This window comes from Ostrea edulis, chromosome 5 (assembly GCF_947568905.1).
Source record: "Ostrea edulis chromosome 5, xbOstEdul1.1, whole genome shotgun sequence".
NCBI lineage: Eukaryota > Metazoa > Mollusca > Bivalvia > Ostreida > Ostreidae > Ostrea > Ostrea edulis.
This window is the reverse complement of record NC_079168.1, coordinates 58301818-58321189: the sequence shown is the minus strand read 5'-3', so window position 1 is coordinate 58321189 and position 19372 is coordinate 58301818. Positions and strand designations below refer to the sequence as shown.

The 19372-nt window shown below is 36.5% G+C and overlaps 1 protein-coding gene across 1 annotated transcript; it reads right to left on the bottom strand.

The window, feature by feature from the left end:
* Nucleotides 1–3514: 3514 nt before the first annotated feature.
* On the bottom strand, nt 3515–18934 carry LOC125651110 (mannan endo-1,4-beta-mannosidase-like). The gene is made up of 7 exons (XM_048879701.2): nt 18672–18934; nt 18062–18244; nt 10514–10719; nt 10113–10333; nt 4291–4444; nt 4128–4199; nt 3515–3782 (listed from the first exon to the last, which is right to left on the bottom strand). The coding sequence occupies exons 1-7, from the start codon at nt 18769–18771 to the stop codon at nt 3546–3548; spliced, it is 1173 nt and encodes a 390-aa protein (XP_048735658.2). The 5' UTR covers nt 18772–18934; the 3' UTR covers nt 3515–3545.
* Between the last annotated feature and the right edge of the window lie 438 nt (nt 18935–19372).

Below are 19372 nucleotides of genomic sequence, written 5' to 3'. Positions count from 1 at the left end.
GGGGAAAATCCTTAGCACTTCTGAATATTTGTTTGATATTGTACTTCCGATTTTAAAATAATATATTGGGATTAAAGCCTTTCTCCACTGCCAATAACATGCATTTTCACGTACTTTGGGATATATTACTATCTGTTAGCAATGAAAATTTATTCTGTTTTGGAATGAATATGAAAAATATTTCTACATGATTTATGCCCCTGAGTTCCTTTTTTAAACACAAGAATCTTTCAAAAGAGAAGTTTTCCATAGAATACATACAATGAAATGGGTAACTTTCGATAAGACATCGGTTACACACATTCACTCTTTGTAAAGAGATAACGCAAGGACGGAGTAGAGGTGATCCACACTGTTTTATCATCGTCTGTCACAAAATTCCAAAATTATTAGTCATTCATTAGTGACGAGAATATAATTACTTTCCATATGAAAAGAAATTCATAGTATAAACATAATAGTATATTTATAAAATGACCCACCCCCCGGAGGCTCCTTAAAAATACATTGTAAAGGGTATATACATCTAGTGCAAACACAAGAGATGTACAGTTTACATAAAGGGTCTTTTTAATACATCATGGACTAGGTCATGGGAAATATGTTTCTTTTTTCAAGAATGACATGAAAAAGTGAAGTATACAGACTTCAGGCATGTATGTTCACAATTTTACCTATCTACAGTGAACACTAACATTTTATCCCTACCCCCCTCAGATCTTTCGTCTGATTCTCTGTTTTACTTCCTTTAAAAAGTATACACGTTTATCATTGAATTTATTTTTTTGGGTACATTTTCATCCCTGTGAAATTCAATTCTTAATTCTTAGGCCGTTCTTTACTGACTTTCACTACGGATTACTCTTTCCCTGATCAAGGTCTGGATCAAGGCGGGTGTGACCGGTCGACAGGGAATGCTTACTCCTCCTAGGCACCTGATCCCACCTCTGGTATATCTAGGGGTCCGTGTTTCTCAAAACATTAATATTGTATTCCTTATAGGAGTTATGAGATTGATCGCTATTCGTTATCAGTAATTTTAAATTTAATTCAAGCTCCAAAAAATAAAACAAATGCAACATCTGAAACAAGTCTAGTCAAATGTATCCTTAAAGATACACGTGTATTCCATGCATGTTTCATCACAGTAAACTAAAAGTTACTAGAAATTTAACCTGTTCACCCACATTTCACCTCACTAGTTCGGTATTGCATCATTTCAAACAATTAATGTCCCCCGCTAAAGCGAAAATGTGTGATATTACTTGGGTCTATCGATATATGGCACCTTGGTTGATAATGGAACTTCAGGAGTCTGTATGATAAAAGATGACCTCTATTGGTTTGGAGGTCCAACGGTTTAGTTTACTTGGACACATATGGTAAAAAATGGTTTTCAGATGCTATTTGAAATACTGTTTGAGCTTTAGCAATGTTACTTTACACGAAAAGTATCTGTCAGTTAAAAATGACATCTATTGCGGGGGTCACTAGTTTCAACAAGCTTTCCGGAAAATTTCTGAAATGCTTGACGAGCTTCAGCAATACAACTTCCATTGAAGGGTCACTATCACTTCACAATGATCTTGTGGTGAGATAAAAAGGGCAAAGTCACATATATAGCATCCTCCCCACTGACTGTCAGATGGCTGTACGGAACCTTCCGTCAGGCAGGAAAGGAAATACCCACTGCACGGTATATCTTCATTTATCCTATAGATGTTTTACTTTTATATGATAAAACAGCTTGTATGATCACTCCTCATCATGAAAACACATCAAATAACCTCAAGTTATACACTTATAATTCACGACAGAGGCCAGGAGACTGTGCAATGTTATTGTGGAACAATTGGTAGTCATTTTATAGCCTAGTGAGAGTCCGCAAGAACGACATCCCGCCCAAGCACTTAAAGCGCATTGTATTCACCGTCTATGTCAACTTAGAATGTGAATGAGTCGTGGCTTCGTTTGTCTAGGTTAAACTGTGATTCCTTCCAAATGTGTGTTCATACTGAAAGTCTATGACACGCCCAATCAAATGAAATTCCACACCTGCGAGACAACATTTATAATATAGACTTCGGACCCGATTCTACTAACGAAAGAGAGACAACTCATTTAATTATCTATATTAGAGGCGTTGCTACTTGCAATGAAAGCCTCTCTGATAAAAATAGAAACTATGTACTATCACATATACTTCTGCAACTTTTATTTTCAAAAATATAATTTCTTGTTTGATGGCGAGAAATAAACCTAAACTGAAATCACCTCGCCGTCGAAAGAGGAAATATGTAGCCTAAAATATTCTGTCAAAAGTTCAATGAATCGATAAAAATAATATAATTTTCATGATAAGGATCTCCCGATTTCAGACTAAGATGGGAAAAGTAATTCGTACCACTTTTTAAAAATGTGTAACATAGTTACCAATTTTTATTGGGGACATAAGTGGATGAAAGGTGAAGATAATGAACAGTGATCAATCTCATAACTCCTATAATGTAAAACTTATACGATACCAATTTTGATGCACCAGATGCGCATTTCGACAAATATTGTCTCTTCAGTGATGCTCAACCGAAATGTTTGAAATCCGAAATAACAATGGAGTTTTAGAGCTATTATAGGGAAAAACAGTGTTCCAAAAAGGTGGGAGTCAAATTCGTCTAAGGATAAGAGCTATGCGTGAGGGAGATAATCCTTAATTTTGAAAAGAATTTCTAAATTTTATAACTGCAATTATATATACATCCGTATTTTCAAGCTAGTAACGAAGTACTTAGCTACTGGGCTGTAGAGACCCTCGGGGACTAACAGTCCACCAGCAGAGGCCTCGACCCAGGAGTCATAATGTAAAACTTATACGGTACCAATTTTGATGCACCAGATGCGCATTTCGACAAATAATGTCTCTTCAGTGATGCTCAACCGAAATGTTTGAAATCCGAAATAACAATGGAGTTTTAGAGCTATTATAGGGGAAAACAGTGTTCGGAAAAGGTGGAGTCAAATTCGTCTAAGGATAAGAGCTATGCGTGAGGGAGATAATCCTTAATTTTGAAAAGAATTTCTAAAGCAATACAAAATAGAGTGAGGGCAAACACGGACCCCTGGATACACCAGAGGTGGGATCAGGTGCCTAGGAGGAGCAAGCATCCCCCGCCGACCGGCCACACCCGCCATGAGCTCCACATCTCGACCAGACAAATGGAGCCATCCGCAGTCAAAATTAGTGCGCCAAGAATGGTCCAACAATCGGTATAAAACACATCAGACAGCACCTGACCCAATGATAGGCTGTATTTGCAAACCAAGAGCGTTAGAATTTGCGAAATGCTTACTTTAATCGAGACTAGACTGTTGAAACCCCTGTACCATTCATATGCAGGAGATGATGGAATATTGCTCCACAAATATGGGAAGCTGACGATGGAAAAGCTTTGTTTGTTTGTCATAAAGTTCAGTTGTTAGCTTGCCGTTAATATCTATTTTCACTAAAATATCTAAGTATGAATGAAACAAACTTTATTTATATCTGCTTAATGTATCTGAACATGAATTGTGCCATGGGCCCCGTTGTGATAGTTTCTGACGTGATTCAGTCCCTTTAGCATGTTGTTTATATTCCCGTCTGTTTCTGACCAGCCCCAACCTCCAGCAAACCCTCCATTGTACGCATGATCATATAGCTGGTTAATGGTCATCCCGCCGCCATTCTTCTCGCGAAATTCCCCGATAACCAAAGGTTTGTGAAGACCAAAGGCTCCAAACTTGTGCTGCAAGTACAAGGTTTACATTCCTCTGCGAATCACATGAATCTGCATGAAAATAGAACTCACGACGTTTGATTCACTTAGTGAGTGTTTTTTACACGATCCAAGAAAGTGTGAAAATAACTATTTCCCGCAAAAACGATGTGATACAGATAGTTCAATTTTAGAAAAAGAAAGTAACGAATTACTAATCTACACCAATGTAATGATAAAAGAGCATTAGACTGAAAATCTCTCATGATTGGATTCTCCTTCAAACATCCGTGAGTTGTAGCTCCACCTCATATCTAGGTTAGCTAAACCTTCCACGAAATAGAAAACTTGAATTCATATACCAGAATACTTTACCATAAAAGGGGACTCTGTTCCAAAATGCCCTTGCCAGTCGTAAGAGTGAATTTGATAGAAGGATAAGGTGCCCTTCAAAACAGAAAAAGAAAATTATGTCAAAAGAATGTTTATAGCAAGAAAAAGTATGCATATTAGAAGTGGACTAAGGCCTTTCACGTACTTGTGATTTCCCCCCTGCTTTTATAAGGCAGCTGTCTTTATACAGGTTGTGGAAACCGAAGTTATCAGTGTTCACTTTTCCATTCCAGGCCCCGACTGTAACCAAAGCATGAGGATCGACCTCCTTTATTGCAGCAGCCTGCCAATTGAAAAACCTTCAAGAAAAATGTTTAGTTTATTACTAATTACTTATAGTGTAAATAGGAGACATGATCTTATGCATGGTTACAATATTTTTAAAATATATAACAAGAGGCCCACAGGCCTAATCGGTCACCTGAGTACTAGTGAAAAAGTATCACTACTTCCAAGGGCTATGAAATCTAGAAAAAAATACTGTTCTGAATATCTAAGCTAAATTCTAATGTTCAGCAACAGTATAAAACAAGATGTATTCTTAAAACTTCAATGCCCCCATAAATGCATACACTGATGAAAGGCTTTACATAATATAAGAGATGTATTAATTAAAAAACATTAAAAGATACGACTAATTTGGACACATTCTAAAAGTCAAAACCCTGGGTTGTGAAATTCACCATTTTTTGCACATCATTATCTGCTATTCCTAAGTATGCATTTAGATTTTATAAAGTATCAGCAAACTTACACATAAATATTATATACTAAGTTTGGTCCCACCCTGGGGTCAAAACCCCTACCCCGGGGATCATCAAATTTACAATTTTGGTAAAGCACTACCTGTTCTTTCTAAATATCCATTTAGTTTCAATTTAGTATCAATAGCACTAAAGATTTTATTAAAGTGTTTTACACATAAACACTATATATTAAGTTTGCCTCGCCCTAGGGCCAGAACCCCCACTCCAGAGATCATGAAATTTACAATTTCAGTAGAAGCTTCCTTACTCATCATTACTATATACTCACTTTCTCTGTTAGATGCCCAGGAGTAAAGAAGATTTTTAAAGAAATACATACATTTTACAGTTTTACCCCAAAATTAAGGCCCCTCAAGGGGCGGGGGGTCATGAATTTTTCAATTTCCGGTCTCCTTCACCTACAGATGCTAGACACCAAATTTGGTTAAGATTGGTCCAATAGTTTCTGGGAAGAAGTTGTTAACGGACGACGCAGACCAATAGCCCATAGGTCACTTGAGTGACTCAGGTGACCTAAAAATCCTATCGAAAACAATACTTAAACTCTCTATCTTTATTCTTTACCCAATCTTGCGCACCAAGTATTCAGTGAATTCGGATGTATTTCAACAGGATCACTTTGACTTACACAAGCTCTTTATATCTCTTTGTCAAATAGGTCCAGAATATTTCATTTTAAAACTGTGATGTATTTTTGAAATGTTTAAGGTATTCCATGTATAATGAAAGGATAATGAACAATTTTGAAGGATTTAGATTAACATAAAAGTTTATTGTTAAATAATGATGAAAGTGAAGCACATGAAATTCACATGACTGGTAAATGATTAGAAGCTGGCCTTTTTGCACTTAAGACTTTTTGGAAGAGTTGTCTGCCCTTTGTAAAAATAAGAAAAAACCTAATTTTTTAAAAATGTGTGTGGTCAATGATTAATTTTATTTCATATTTTCATAAAAAGAAAGTGTATGTAACTTTCTACCAAGAGATAATTATGGAAATATAATTTGTTTTTAAAATATTGTAATAAAATATGCTTTTCCCATATATTTCAATGTTAAATTCTAGGTGAAATGAATTAAGCAGTAAACAAAATTTTGAAAATTCCTATGGTGGATTATTTTTATTTGATGAACCCTTCAAAATGATACCATGATTACAAATATTCCACCATCCATTTATTACATATGAAATATGGTCATTATACATTGAATACCTTAAGAAATAAATTTCGTTTTTGAAATTAGATACGGGTATGAACTGCAAAGTTTACGCTGGCAGGAAAAGTGATGATAGCGAACAGTGATCAATCTCATAACTTCTGTAAGCAATACAAAATAGAGAGTTTGGCAAATACGAATCAGGTGCTTTGGAGGAGTAAGCATTCCCTGTCGATCGGTCACACCCGCCGTGGGTATAATATATCTTGATAAGGTAAACGGAGTAATCCGTAGTCAAAATCAGTGTGCCAAGAACGGCCCAACAATCGGTCAGAAACACGCTAAACAGCATTCGACCCCATGATAGGTGGTATTGGCAAACTAGATCATTATAACGACTATAGAATTTACGAAATGCTGACTTAAAACGCGATTGTTGAAACCCCTGTAACGTCAACTTGCTTGCCTGTAGCCTGCCTCGATTAAACAAGAGGCCCACAGGCCTTATCGGTCACCTGAGTAATGGTGAAAAAGTATCACTACTCCAAAGGGCTATGGAATCTAGATTTTGTTTTTACTGTTCTGAGTATCTAAGCTAAATTCTAATGTTCAGCAACAGTATAAAACAAGATGTGTAAAATTACCATTTTTTGTACATCCTTTTCCGTTATTCCTATGTATGCATAATTTAGATTTTATACAGTATCAGCAAACTTACAGATAACTACTGTATACTAAGTTTGGCCCAATCCTGGGGTCAGAACCCCTACCCCTGGGATCATCAACTTTACAATTTTGGTAAAGGACTACCTGCTCTTTCTAAATATCCATTTACTTTCAATTTAGTATCAATAACACTAAAAATGATGTTATCTAAGTGTTATACACATAAGCACTATATAGTAAGTTTGGCCCCACACTGGGGTCAGAACCTCTACCCCGGAAATCATGAAATGTACAATTTTTGGTAAAGGACTACCTGATCTTTCTAAATATCTATTTAGTTTCAATTTAGTATCTATTTAGTTTCAATTTAGTATCAATAACACTTAAGATGTTATTTAAGTGTTTTACACCTAAAGGCCTTTAAGGGAAATTCCAATTTTTTGACGGTGATATATGATTCTGTTTATGTATATCTCGCATCTTAAAAAGTGTGACGACCTATGTATTCTATTTGATAATGTGTTAGTTTTATCTCTAGTGAATGGAAATAACTACAATTTTTAAACTTGTATCAGATAAAACTGCGAGTATGGGGTTGAAATTTTGGTGTAATGAGTAACCTTAAGTGAACCTTTACTTTCTCTCAAATTAAGCCACATAGCAACAGTCTCGTTTAAAGTCAGCATTTCGCACATTATATGGTCGTTATAACGATCTAGTTTGCCAATACAACTCATCATTGGATCAAATGCTGTCTGGGGTGTTTCATACCGAGTGTTAGACCGTTCTTGGCACACTGATTTTGACTACGGATAACTCCATTTACCTGATCAAGGTATAGGGCTCACGGCGGGTGTGACCGGTCGACAGGGGATGCTTACTCCACCTCGGCACCTGATCTCACCTTTGGTGTGTCCAGGGGTCCGTGTTTGCTTAACTCTCTATTTTGTATTGGTTATAGGAGTTATGAGATTGATCACTGTTCCGTATCTTCACTTTCATAGGTTACACTCAACTTTAGAAGATTTACTAGTCAAATTGTCAAAAGTTTTGGTACAGAAACTACGTCCGGTGAGATAACTACTAAATGAATTTCTAGTGATCAGTATATCGTAAGTTTTAAAATTTTTAACAGAACATTTTGAGATCGAGCACATGGAATCTGAAAAGGAATCATCAAAATATCTCTTAAAGGAACATAACAGTCTTTAATTTGGGTATAAGAATTTTCGTTTCTGTAGCACAGCTGACAATCTAACGATTGTACATATGACAAATCTTTGATATCTCGAAGGATAATCCGAGGGACACCAACCAATCTGTTAAAGCCTGTACCCCTTTTAGACTCCACAGAATGACACCTTTTAATACTGGACACGTGTCAGACAGTATAGTATTGTTCATGAAGCGCGTTAGTGTTGCATGAAACGAATACTAGTGTGAAGCGTTGCATATCATACCCACATGTACAATCTGATATTAAACTCTGCTCCTGGATCCGCTCTTTTTTTTTTTTACATTGTAGGTACACATGTAGCAAGAATATATATATATATATATATATATATATATATATATACATATATATATATATATATATATATATATATATATATATATATATAAATAAAACGAGCGGATTAATCATGTACTTCCTAAAATTAAGTTTATTTGTTATGTTTACATTCTACTTTCATTTCTGTATTCACATGCAGCATTGTTCACGAGGAAATGGCTATAATTACAATTTGTATGTTTGTTTTACGTTACGTCGATAACTATTCATTCATATTGATACGTCCCCAGCTGTAGTAGATGTGCCACAAATTTAGACCTTTGCTGAGCGCACAGGGCCGTGAGGATTCTTTTACGTGCCAAAGCCCGTCGCGACCACCTTTTCAAAGGTCATATTAAAGGTCATATCCGAAAGACCCAGGATTCTCATTTCTAAACGCCAAGCGTCTGGCGAAGGAGCAATCACAACCTATGTTTACGTCTTACGTTTGACGCGGATATGACACGAGCGGGAACGAACCACCTAGCACTGAGTTACCGCGACCGGTCATTACAACGTGTAGATATCCAAAGCAGAAACATTAAAAATGTAAACAAGAGTACCGCCTACGGTACATAATACGCCCGTGAAAAGCTAATATAGGATGTTTTTCATATACCATGATTTGTTGAACTTGCCATCAAGTAGTATGACAGCAATCATCAGGGTGACACACTTTCTTAACATCGAACATTTGTACTCTCTATATTATATTTTCACTTGGCATAAGATGTATGTGTACCAAGTTTAATGGTCCTTGCCCCAACGAATCAGTCTGCATCCTGCTACTATGACCTTGACCTTTGGGAACAATGGACATCCTCCACTTGGCATAAAGTGTATGAGTACAATGTTTGACGGTCCTAGCCCCAACAGTTCAGTTTGTATACTGCCTTCAAGGTTTTCCTACTAAGTGATATTGTTACCTTGACTTTGAAAAAGTAACAAGCATCTTCCTCTCGTCATGGTGATCAAATGTACCAAATTTGAATATCCTGGAGCTTACAGTTTGATTTGTATCCTGCCTACAAGGTTTTCCGACTAAATGATAATACGACCTTGACCTTTGACCTATAAGCATCTTCCTCTCATCAAGGTGATCGAATGTACCAATTTGCAATATCATGGAGCTTACGGTTCGGTTTGTATCCTGTCTACAAGGGTTTCCTACTAAGTAATACTACGACTTTGACCTTTGACTTTAAACCTTGAAAAACAATAGGCATCTTCCTCTCATCATGGTGATCAAAGGTACCAAGTTGCAATATCATGGAGCTTACGGTTCGGTTTGTATCCTGTCTACAAGGGTTTCCTACTAAGTAATACTACGACCTTGACCTTTGACTTTTAACCTAGAAAAACAATAGGCATCTTCCTCTCATCATGGTGATCAAATACACCAAGTTGCAATATTCTGGAGCTTACGGTTCGGCTTGTATCCTGCCTACAAGGTTTTCCTACCAAGTAATACTATGACCTTGAAAAACAACAGGCATCTTCCTCTTATTATGGTGATCATATATACTGAATTGTAATATCCTGGAGCTTACGGTTTGGCTTGTAGCCTGCCCACAAGGGTTTCCTACTAGGTTTTCCTACCAAGTGATACTACGACCTTGACCTTGAAAAACAATAGGCATCTTCCTCTCATCATAGTGATGAAATGTACCTAATTGTAAAATCCTGGAGCTTACGGTTCGGTCTGTATCCTGCCCACAATGTCCGGACAGACAGACGGACGACGCCATACCAAAATACGTCCCGGACGTCTTTGACAGGCGTATAATACTTTAAAAATTTGTGATTCAGATATTGATGTACCTTAAAAGTTCTTGAGGTGTGTAAAGCTTGCCTGCCCAGCCAGCTCCGGAATTGTGAAGATGGCGAGTGTCGAAACAGGGTTCACTGCTAGTCAGGTCAGGTTTTAGTTCACCCTCTGGTTCGTTCATGAGGTCCCAACCTCCGAGGGCGGGCATGCTCTTTAGGGCCTGTACCATGGGCTTGAGAGCGTTGTTTATGTACGAGTTCAGTTTGCCAGTATCCTAACGAAAAGTTTGTAATTGATATAACATTGATTATCGTAATTTGTCCCTACTCTACTTGAAAAGTGATTGAAAGAAAACAAATTATAGCGTCATGACGAAATGTTCTGTGAAATTTGACAATAATTTCTAATTAACAGTGGTTATTTGGGAGTTACTGGTCAATATTGCGTGCCTTACCCTAATTAAACCGTCCAAGCGGTTGTGAGTTTGTTGTTTGACAGCGCCGTTCCATAATGTCGGAAACACGAAGATGTTATGATTTTGAGCAGCCGTCAACATGGCCTTCATATCGTTAATGAAAGTACCACCAGTATCAAGACCTGTCACATGGCCACTGCTGTCAAAGTGGGGTGAAGATTCTCCTTCTATATGAATCCAAATTCCTGCAAATCAAGATTTTCAGAGCTACAAGAACAAGAAATGTTTGTAAAACATATATGCCCACCACAGTGGTGCAAAATCAAACAAGAGATGTTTGTAAAACACATATGCCCCCCATGGTGCAAAATTGAAAACGGATATACACACACATCATTTAATTGATAGTAGTATCATCAATTCAAAATATTGAGCAGACAATATCTTCCTACGTCAAGAGTGGGTTCACCATGTGACCTAAAAATCAATAAGGGTCATCTACTCCTTATGCTGTACCAGTTTACCAAGTTTGGTTTCAACCAAGCAAATAATTCTTAATATATAGGATACAATATATTACTATGTCCAGTTCAACCATTGACCTTTGACCATGTGAGCTCAAAATCAGTAGGAATCATCTTTTCCTGAAGATGTACCAGTGTACCAAGTTTGATGTCTGTCAAGCAAAGGGTTATCAAGATATTGAGTGGACAGTATATTACTATGTCCAGTTTGACCCTTGACCATGTGACCTAAAAAAAAAAAAGGTGTCATCTTCTCCTGAAGATGTACCAGTGTACCCTGGGCCTCCGTGGCCGAGTGGTTAGAGCATCGCGCTCAAAATCACACGGCCTCTCACCTCTGTCGTCGCAGGTTCGAATCCTGCTCGCGCCGGTAAGTGAGAAAGTTTCCCAGTTTACTTTCGGAAGGTCGGTGGTCTCTTCCCAGGTACATTTTATCTGGGTTCTCTCTTCCACCAATAAAAACTGGGCGCCACCATATAACTGAAAAATTGTTGAGTGTGGCGGAAAACATCAAAACAATCAATCAACCAAGTTCGTCTGTCAAGCAAAGGGTGCTCAAGATATTGAGCGGACAGTATATTCCTATGTCCAGAGTAAATTGACCCTCACCGTTTGATCTGAAAAACAATAGGGGTCCTCTTCTACTCATAACCAACCCACATATGAAATTTCATTATCAAGTTAATGGTTCTCAAGATACATGTATTGAGCGGACAACATGTGATCTACCGACCGACCGGTGCAAACCAATATACCCCTCTTCTTTGAAGGGGGGCATAAAAAGGTTATTCACATGTATCATTTAACTGATAGTAGTGCCAAAACATGCATGACATTGAGCGGACAATATCTTCCTATGTCTAGAATGGATTGGACCTTTGCCTTTAACCGTGTGATCTAAAAACCAATAGGAGTCATCTACTCCTTAGGTTGTACCAGTATACCATGTTTGGTATCAATCAAGGAAATGATTCTTAAAATATAGAAATATAGGAGACAGTAAAGTACTATGTTCTGTTTGACCCTTCACCATGTGAACCCAAAATTAACAAGAGGTACTGAGAGCAATGTTCACTAAGAATACCCCCCGCTTACGCCAATCTCCCAAAGGATGTTGTTAATAGGTATAAATTACCTCTTTCCTGAGTGTAAAAAGAAAGGGCATGACAAAACCTTGGGTAGTATTTTTTCTAGGAGTGCACTTGACCTTTGACCCCAAAATCGATAGGGAACATCTTCGTCCCATGGATAGTCCATATGTATGATATGGTGACTGTAGGTGGAAAGCATAATGCTTCAGAGCCCGGAAACCATTGCGTCTACATATGGACAACCCGATTCCAGTATACCCTCAGAACGTTGTTGCGGGGAGTATAATAATAGTCATTTGCATTGTACTCCTTACATGGACCATAGTTGCCAACTCACCCGATTTTGTTGGGTTACACCCGATTTTTTTTTTTATATCTGTAACCCGATTATTTTTTAAGACCTCTTTCACCCGATTTCCGGATTTGGTTTTGTAAATTAGTTAGCGCGTGTAATTTCCAGTTTGCAACACTAGCTTGGATCTAAGTAATCAAAGCAGGTGTTAACAATTATCCGCGAGTTGTTTTGACAAATCGGGGATTGAAGTCACAATGTGAAATGGCTTCCGCAAAGAAGAGATCCTTATCAGGGCCAGCAGACACGCCAACAAAAAGAAAACGATACTTATATATCTACCAACAAAGGAGAAGGTACACTAAGGGTCAATTGTGGCCTATTTTCAGAAGTTGGTAATTTTATGTCCTAATACTATATAGGGTGTGTACTTTCTATATATAGTAATTATATCCATGTATTACGTATATTTTTTTGTGATATGAAGTAGCAAAGTTGGCATGTTTTGCGAGTGCAAGATTTAACGTTGCGTCTTCTATCCGTGTCTGATGGCGTTTTCTCAATTCTTATACAGAAAAAAAATAGTTTAATATACCTTGTTAATTAAAATCCTTTGGATAATTTTAAAGAATTTGTTGATGCACACATACAAAAATTCTTTTCAATAACATTAAAGAAATATCATAATCAAAAACTATCTAAAAATAACGTGTATTTAAATCAACCATGACCATAGCCATCGAAATCCTTGTTTGAAAAGTTAGACTAAAGATGGTTAAATGTGAAGTAATTACGTGTATTTTTCCCCCTCAAACTCATGATTCCTATTCCATGCGTCCCGAATTAAATTAATATAATCTTTGTTTACCAAAACATCGAACAATTTTGTTTCAAAACGCTCTTCAATACTCAGGCGTAGATGTATCTAATGAGGCACCGTTAGATATAGAATTATCATCGTCTCTTACTCAGTCTGATTAAAATCAAACCTCTCACTTCGCTCAATATATAGACAGTCGCTCCCACGCAGCGACTGTCTGTATATCGAGCGTAGTGAGAGGTTTGATTTTAATCAGACTGTCTCTTACTGTTTTTAGAAGAAATATGGAAACATTCATAATTAGCTGTCGTTATTTTTAATTACATGTTCTGTATACATGTGTATGTATTTGAAAATATATGGATGCATTTTCGTTACACCCCCCCCCCCCATCTTTTATTCCCTCGTGTATTACATGTATCTATTCTATACCATGAATACGGCATCCATACTTGTCGTAAATACAATTTTGTAATACATATAGTCACGGAATCTATCTTTATATGTTTATCTTTGGTTGTACGTATCGCTATGTGTAGGCCTATATTGTTTGTATTTCAGAAGGCCCCGAGGAAGAATAATGCCTTGTATTAATAGGGCTGCCTTCTCTTCATAAAGCATTATCATTATTATTACTAATATATTTTATCATTGTTAAAATTTTCATCAATGCAGTGTAAATAGATAAGGTGCTTATTTGTTTTTATGATCTCTGTAGTCAAAAATATAAATTTATGTAAATCATTTTAAATATTAGAACATTTAAAACGGTTTTTTAACTACAGTATATATATATATATATATATATATATATATATATATATATATATATATATATATATCTATCTTTTTGAATACGAAATTTTAAAAAGAATGGAAACGATATTCATCTCTAAAACACAATAGAGTACGTTCTGGTAAATCCGACCAAACTCATTTCCGTTTTAATAATTTGTTCCTACAATGAAAAGTAAGTAATAAGAAAATTTTGACGGACATATTTTGAAAGAGAAGATTTTCGAGCCTAAAATATAGTTTTGTTATGGATGATAACGCTGAAATTCGCCATGCTCAGCGAAATAAAAGGTAGGCTTAAAGTCGGGGAATTCCGGACAAGCATCGCGTAAATCCGAACACTAGTGGTATGACATGTAAAATATTTCTCCCTTACCTTAAAAGCTTTAAGATGAAGGTTTCGGTTGGTTAAAACCCTTTTTTCTCTCAATCATTTATGATTATTTCTAATTTCCTATGTGATGGGTTAACCGGACCTGTCATCCTCTTGTATAACATCAGTTTGAAATTGGACTAAACTTTACCAAGTTGTTATCATTATGGTTGTTTTTTCCTGAAATTGATTTATTCCTTTATTCTTTCTACGGGTTAGGGTTTTTTTTCCAATTGACTTTTCTATTAATCAAGAGCTAAGACAAAATTGATTTCTGTCCGTGTTTTGAAAGTTTCTATTTTAATGATGTATGCTGAATTAATACCTATGTGGATGAATAGTGTGTGCAATGAATATAGTGTGTACACTTTTTTTTGTTTTGGAAAATACATTTCAGCTGACTTTTTAGCACTCTCAGCCGAAAATGTAAATAGTGCCTAAAGCACAGTGCATATTGTGACGTAAATACAACTTGGCAGCGATTCAAATCACAATCGAGCCAGATTTGTGACGTCATTTTTACAATTTTACAGCGATTTAGTTATCATCTTGCGACTGTTGATAACAGTTTCTATTAGTTTTGGTACAATATAACACCCCTTGGTAGTAAAACTTAATGAGATAAAATTGATTTGAATTCAAAATAATGATTGCATTTATACATGTAAATATAAATAATATGGAAAAGCAGTCTTTAATTTTATACGTATTTGTCAAATCTTATTTTTATTAGGCCTATGTAGAATATTAGTAGTATACATGTACATGTATGCTATATTACAATTTTGAATATTTTAAGATGTCTTAAGTATGAAAGATAGGGATTGTTTTTCTTGATTTTATTACAGTACAATATTTGTATGCCTTTTCCCAGTATATATCCCCTTCCGTAACGTAAAGGCCACATATGTAAACGTTCACGTGGAGCATGTAAACATTAATATGGGAATACACCAAAATAATGCTGTTCATATTAATTTATCAAACTTAATTTTAAGATTATCTATTGAAATATGATCGATTTCTATTGGTTCCAATTCAGCCCTTTTAGACCTTTACCCGGTTCATCCCAGCCTGTCCAGGACCGTAATCGATTGAACTGCGATTCCACACACTGTATATGTCATTAAGACTGTTCAAACACTTAATTACTTATCTAGAAGACCTTTTATGTGCTATTGATATAAATATAAATTTTGTTGGTCGAGAATTATTATCCTTGTATTACAAACAATTTCAAATGAGTGTAGTTCATGTAACAAGCGATAATATTACAGTCGACTATATCACTATCGTTTTAGATAAAAACACCGAATGAAATTGAAAATCCGAATTACATGTATAATGATCACATAAATTAATAGTAATATTATATTTCTTTTTATTATACTTTCATGTAAAATACTCGAATCTGATTGGTCGAGAAGCATTTGAAAAAACATATTGTTACCCTCTGAGAACAGAAAGCACGCGCTCCAGGGTGATAGTATCTAGCAACGGGTAACAGTACTTGACAACGGGTGATATTATAAAAAATTATCACATGCGTCAAATTCATGCGCGTACGGTTCGCCGTAGATTGTTAGACGACGTCATTTGAGCGTTTGTAATAAACACGAATACCCGCATAGATATACGAAATATCGCACGACCGTGATTGATCAAATGTCAACAGACGTATGTTTTTCTGCTTTGTTGTTTATATAACATTCAGTATAATAAAACAAATATTGCATGTAGTTGAGGGTAACATTAGCAATTTTCACCTCTCGAGAAACCATTGTCAACCTCGGCTACGCCTCGGTTGACAATGGTTTTCTCGGGGTGAAAATTTTCAATGTTACCCTCAACTAAATGCAATATTTATATAACATCATATCTGTACTACACAAAAAGGTAACACTCGCCTTAATTTTTTATTTGTCGCGCGCATATATGTAATCTTAGTATCAAATGTGTGTGATGCGTAATTTTTTTCCGGAAATGTCAGATTTTATAATTTCACCATGAGCACAGGGAAGGCGATTGATGAAAGACCCTTTTTATTATTAATCGGAGTATTGCGTTTATAACACGCAAATATCATCCATCGCCTTGAATGTGCTCATATCATAATATTGACAAATGTAAGTAAAATTTTGAAGTTTTGGCTAAGAAATAGCGATCCATGTAAATTCGGGAGCGTGTTATTCTACTATGTGACGATTTGGCGCCATTCCATTTGTATATTTGAAGAGAGGGTGTTGCCCCCAAATGACTTCGATAGGTAAAAGTGTGTCAACTTCTACTTTAATTTTCTTGATTTTACTATGCCAAATTCATTCTCCTTTGGGACAACGACTTTTCATGGGTAAAAACAGTTGTTGAGGATAGCATGAATCTTATTGTCCGTTGTGTAAGTCACACTAGTCTATTGGGTTTGGAGCTAAAATGATCTGACAAAACATGCCAAAACGCACAATCATATACAAAAAAAATACTTTAAAAATTTAATTTGGAGGAGTAAATTTAATCGATCTCTGTCCTGTGCCACTGTCAGTTACAATGCTTCTCCTCAATAAATACACAATTCACACATTTCTGTTGTAAATATTTTTGAAATATAAACAATTAAATATGTCGTAAATGCCGTTATGCATTATGACCAGATTTTTTGTTTTCCAAAGAGGGTCATGACCTTTTTACATGTTGGAGGTTGGCAACTATGCGATGAACCAGAGTACGAAGTTTGATGTCTGTCAAAGAAAGGTTTCTCACGATATTAAGGAGACAGTATCTCCTTATGTCCAGAGTGAATTGACCCTTGACCTTTTGATCTAAAAATCAATAGGGTTCCTTTTCTGCTCATATGTAACTCACAGATGAAATACCATTACGATCAAGTAAATGGTTCTCAAGATATTGAGCGGACATGTGGTATATAGACCGATAGGTGCAAAGCAATATACCTCTTCTTTGAAGTGGGAAAAAACAAGCAACCCCAAATCTAACCAAATCAGAATTACATTGATTGATTGTACCTTGTTTAACATCCCTCTCAGGAACTCATGGAGACGTCAGCAATAACGGTGAAGGGCTTCAAATTTAGGCTTATGCTCGGCGCTTCCGGACATTGAGCAGAGAGGTTTTTTTTTTTTATTAATGTGCCACACCTACTGTGACGCAGGATATCCGTTTATAAGGTCATCTCCGGGGACCCGCGTCATTCACACCTAATGCCAAGCGTTTGGCGATGGAACTGTCACTACCTCTTTTAACGACTTTAGTCTGTCGCGGCCGGCATTTGAACCCCGACCTTTTGCATGCGGGGCGAACGCTCTACCTCTAGACCACCGCGGAGGTCAAATCAGAATTAAAAGTTTTATATTAAAGCAAAGATATTCATGTAAATACACATATAAATATTTACAACATCAATGATAGTGGCCACTTCCTCACGAATGCGTTGCAGCCGTGAGCAATGCGCGTATGAATCTTGATAAATTCTAACGGCTAATGATTATAACAGAAGTTAAAGTGGAATGTAATGGAAATATAAAAAAAAATAATTGAATATTTGAAAATGGTACGCACTAACGCGCTTCACGAGAAGCGTTGCAGTTCATACCCTCATGCATTTTCAAAAACAAAAATTTCCAGAACTTGAGGAGATACATTGAAACAAATCATATGATGGGTGTTAAATATCTTACGAATGGAATTGGCTCCGGCATTCTGTAGTTGCTGGAACACGTGCTCGTATCTGGCTTTAACTCCATTATACTGCCCGTTACCAAAATCATGGGCATAGTGTTCCCACGCCTTGTTAATTCCGGCCAAGAATACCCGGTGTCCACTGTATGTGAAATGGGTTCCCTGTATACTCAGGCGAACACCTTTAACAGACCAAAACCCACGTGAAATATATGTAGGGAATAAATACAATTTGCTACATGGTAAAATAACTGTATTTAAGGCCCAAATTGAAATGATTGCCCCCCCCCCCCCCCCCTGCAACCTTCATTATCCCTACTGTTAAATAGGAAAGGCATCTTCTTTTATTTTCTGGGGGTAAAAATATTAAATGATTACAATCATTGATTAAATTTATTTACTTTTCCTAGAGTTTGATATTTTTCTTTGAGCACTGAAAGTAATTCTTGGGAGAAATAGGAATGAAATTGTTCGAGTCGGAGCATTTGTGTGTATGTAGAAATTTGGGGTCTGGGGTGGTCGAAAAAACCCAAAATTGTAACACAGGCCATATTTCCAATGAAACATAGGTCAATAAATCTGCAAAATTTGGTAGTAAGAGTACTCTACCTGATACAGCTTCTACACCAAAAAGAAGAAACACGACCGCCGCAGTCCACATTGTGACACCTTTCCGGCATTGACTAGCATGATAAGGCACGAGTTGCATAATGAGGACCCAAATATGTCCTAATTTACTTTATTTGACTGCATTGTCCAGCGAAAGTTTGGTTAAATATCTATCATATCTAGGTTAACAAACGGTTTAAATGTGATCGTACATGTGTGTGACAGTCATTACCATTATCATGAACAATTCCCATACATTTACATTTGAGTTTTTCTAATCTCTTTGACCCCTAGGCCATTTTATACAATACTATGAGGAACGTTGAGTGAAGGCTGGTCGACCATTTAGCAAGCGTAGAATAGAAAAGTGAAAAACCTTTATAAAGCAAACCCATATCCTGCCTAGATCAGTCATCAGAGATAATAAGCAGGCAGAATACAAAAATGAAACGTGAACACAGATCGGTGCTCGAAATGTGAAAACATATTGACATCATAGGCAGTTGCAATTGTAACTACCCGGTTATTTCCGTAACCGCAAATGAACCTCGTATGTGGTTCGACGCCATCAGTCTGTTGCCATGTGCACACAACTGCAACTATGACGTCACAGTCGTACGTTACAATATGAAACACGAGCTTTCAAATACATCTAATTATATCATACATATTTAAGGTATTCTAATACTATCAATCTCCAC

What these genes read in the sequence shown, in the direction of transcription:
- LOC125651110 (XM_048879701.2), bottom strand. Translation starts at nt 18,771, where the DNA reads ATGCAACTCGTGCCTTATCATGCTAGTCAATGCCGGAAAGGTGTCACA. An exon ending in TGGTGTAGAAGCTGTATCAG is followed by an intron (nt 18,245 to 18,671) that starts GTAGAGTACTCT and finishes GGTCTGTTAAAG; the next exon opens with GTGTTCGCCTGAGTATACAG. An exon ending in AAGCAGGGGGGAAATCACAA is followed by an intron (nt 4,200 to 4,290) that starts GTACGTGAAAGG and finishes TCTGTTTTGAAG; the next exon opens with GGCACCTTATCCTTCTATCA.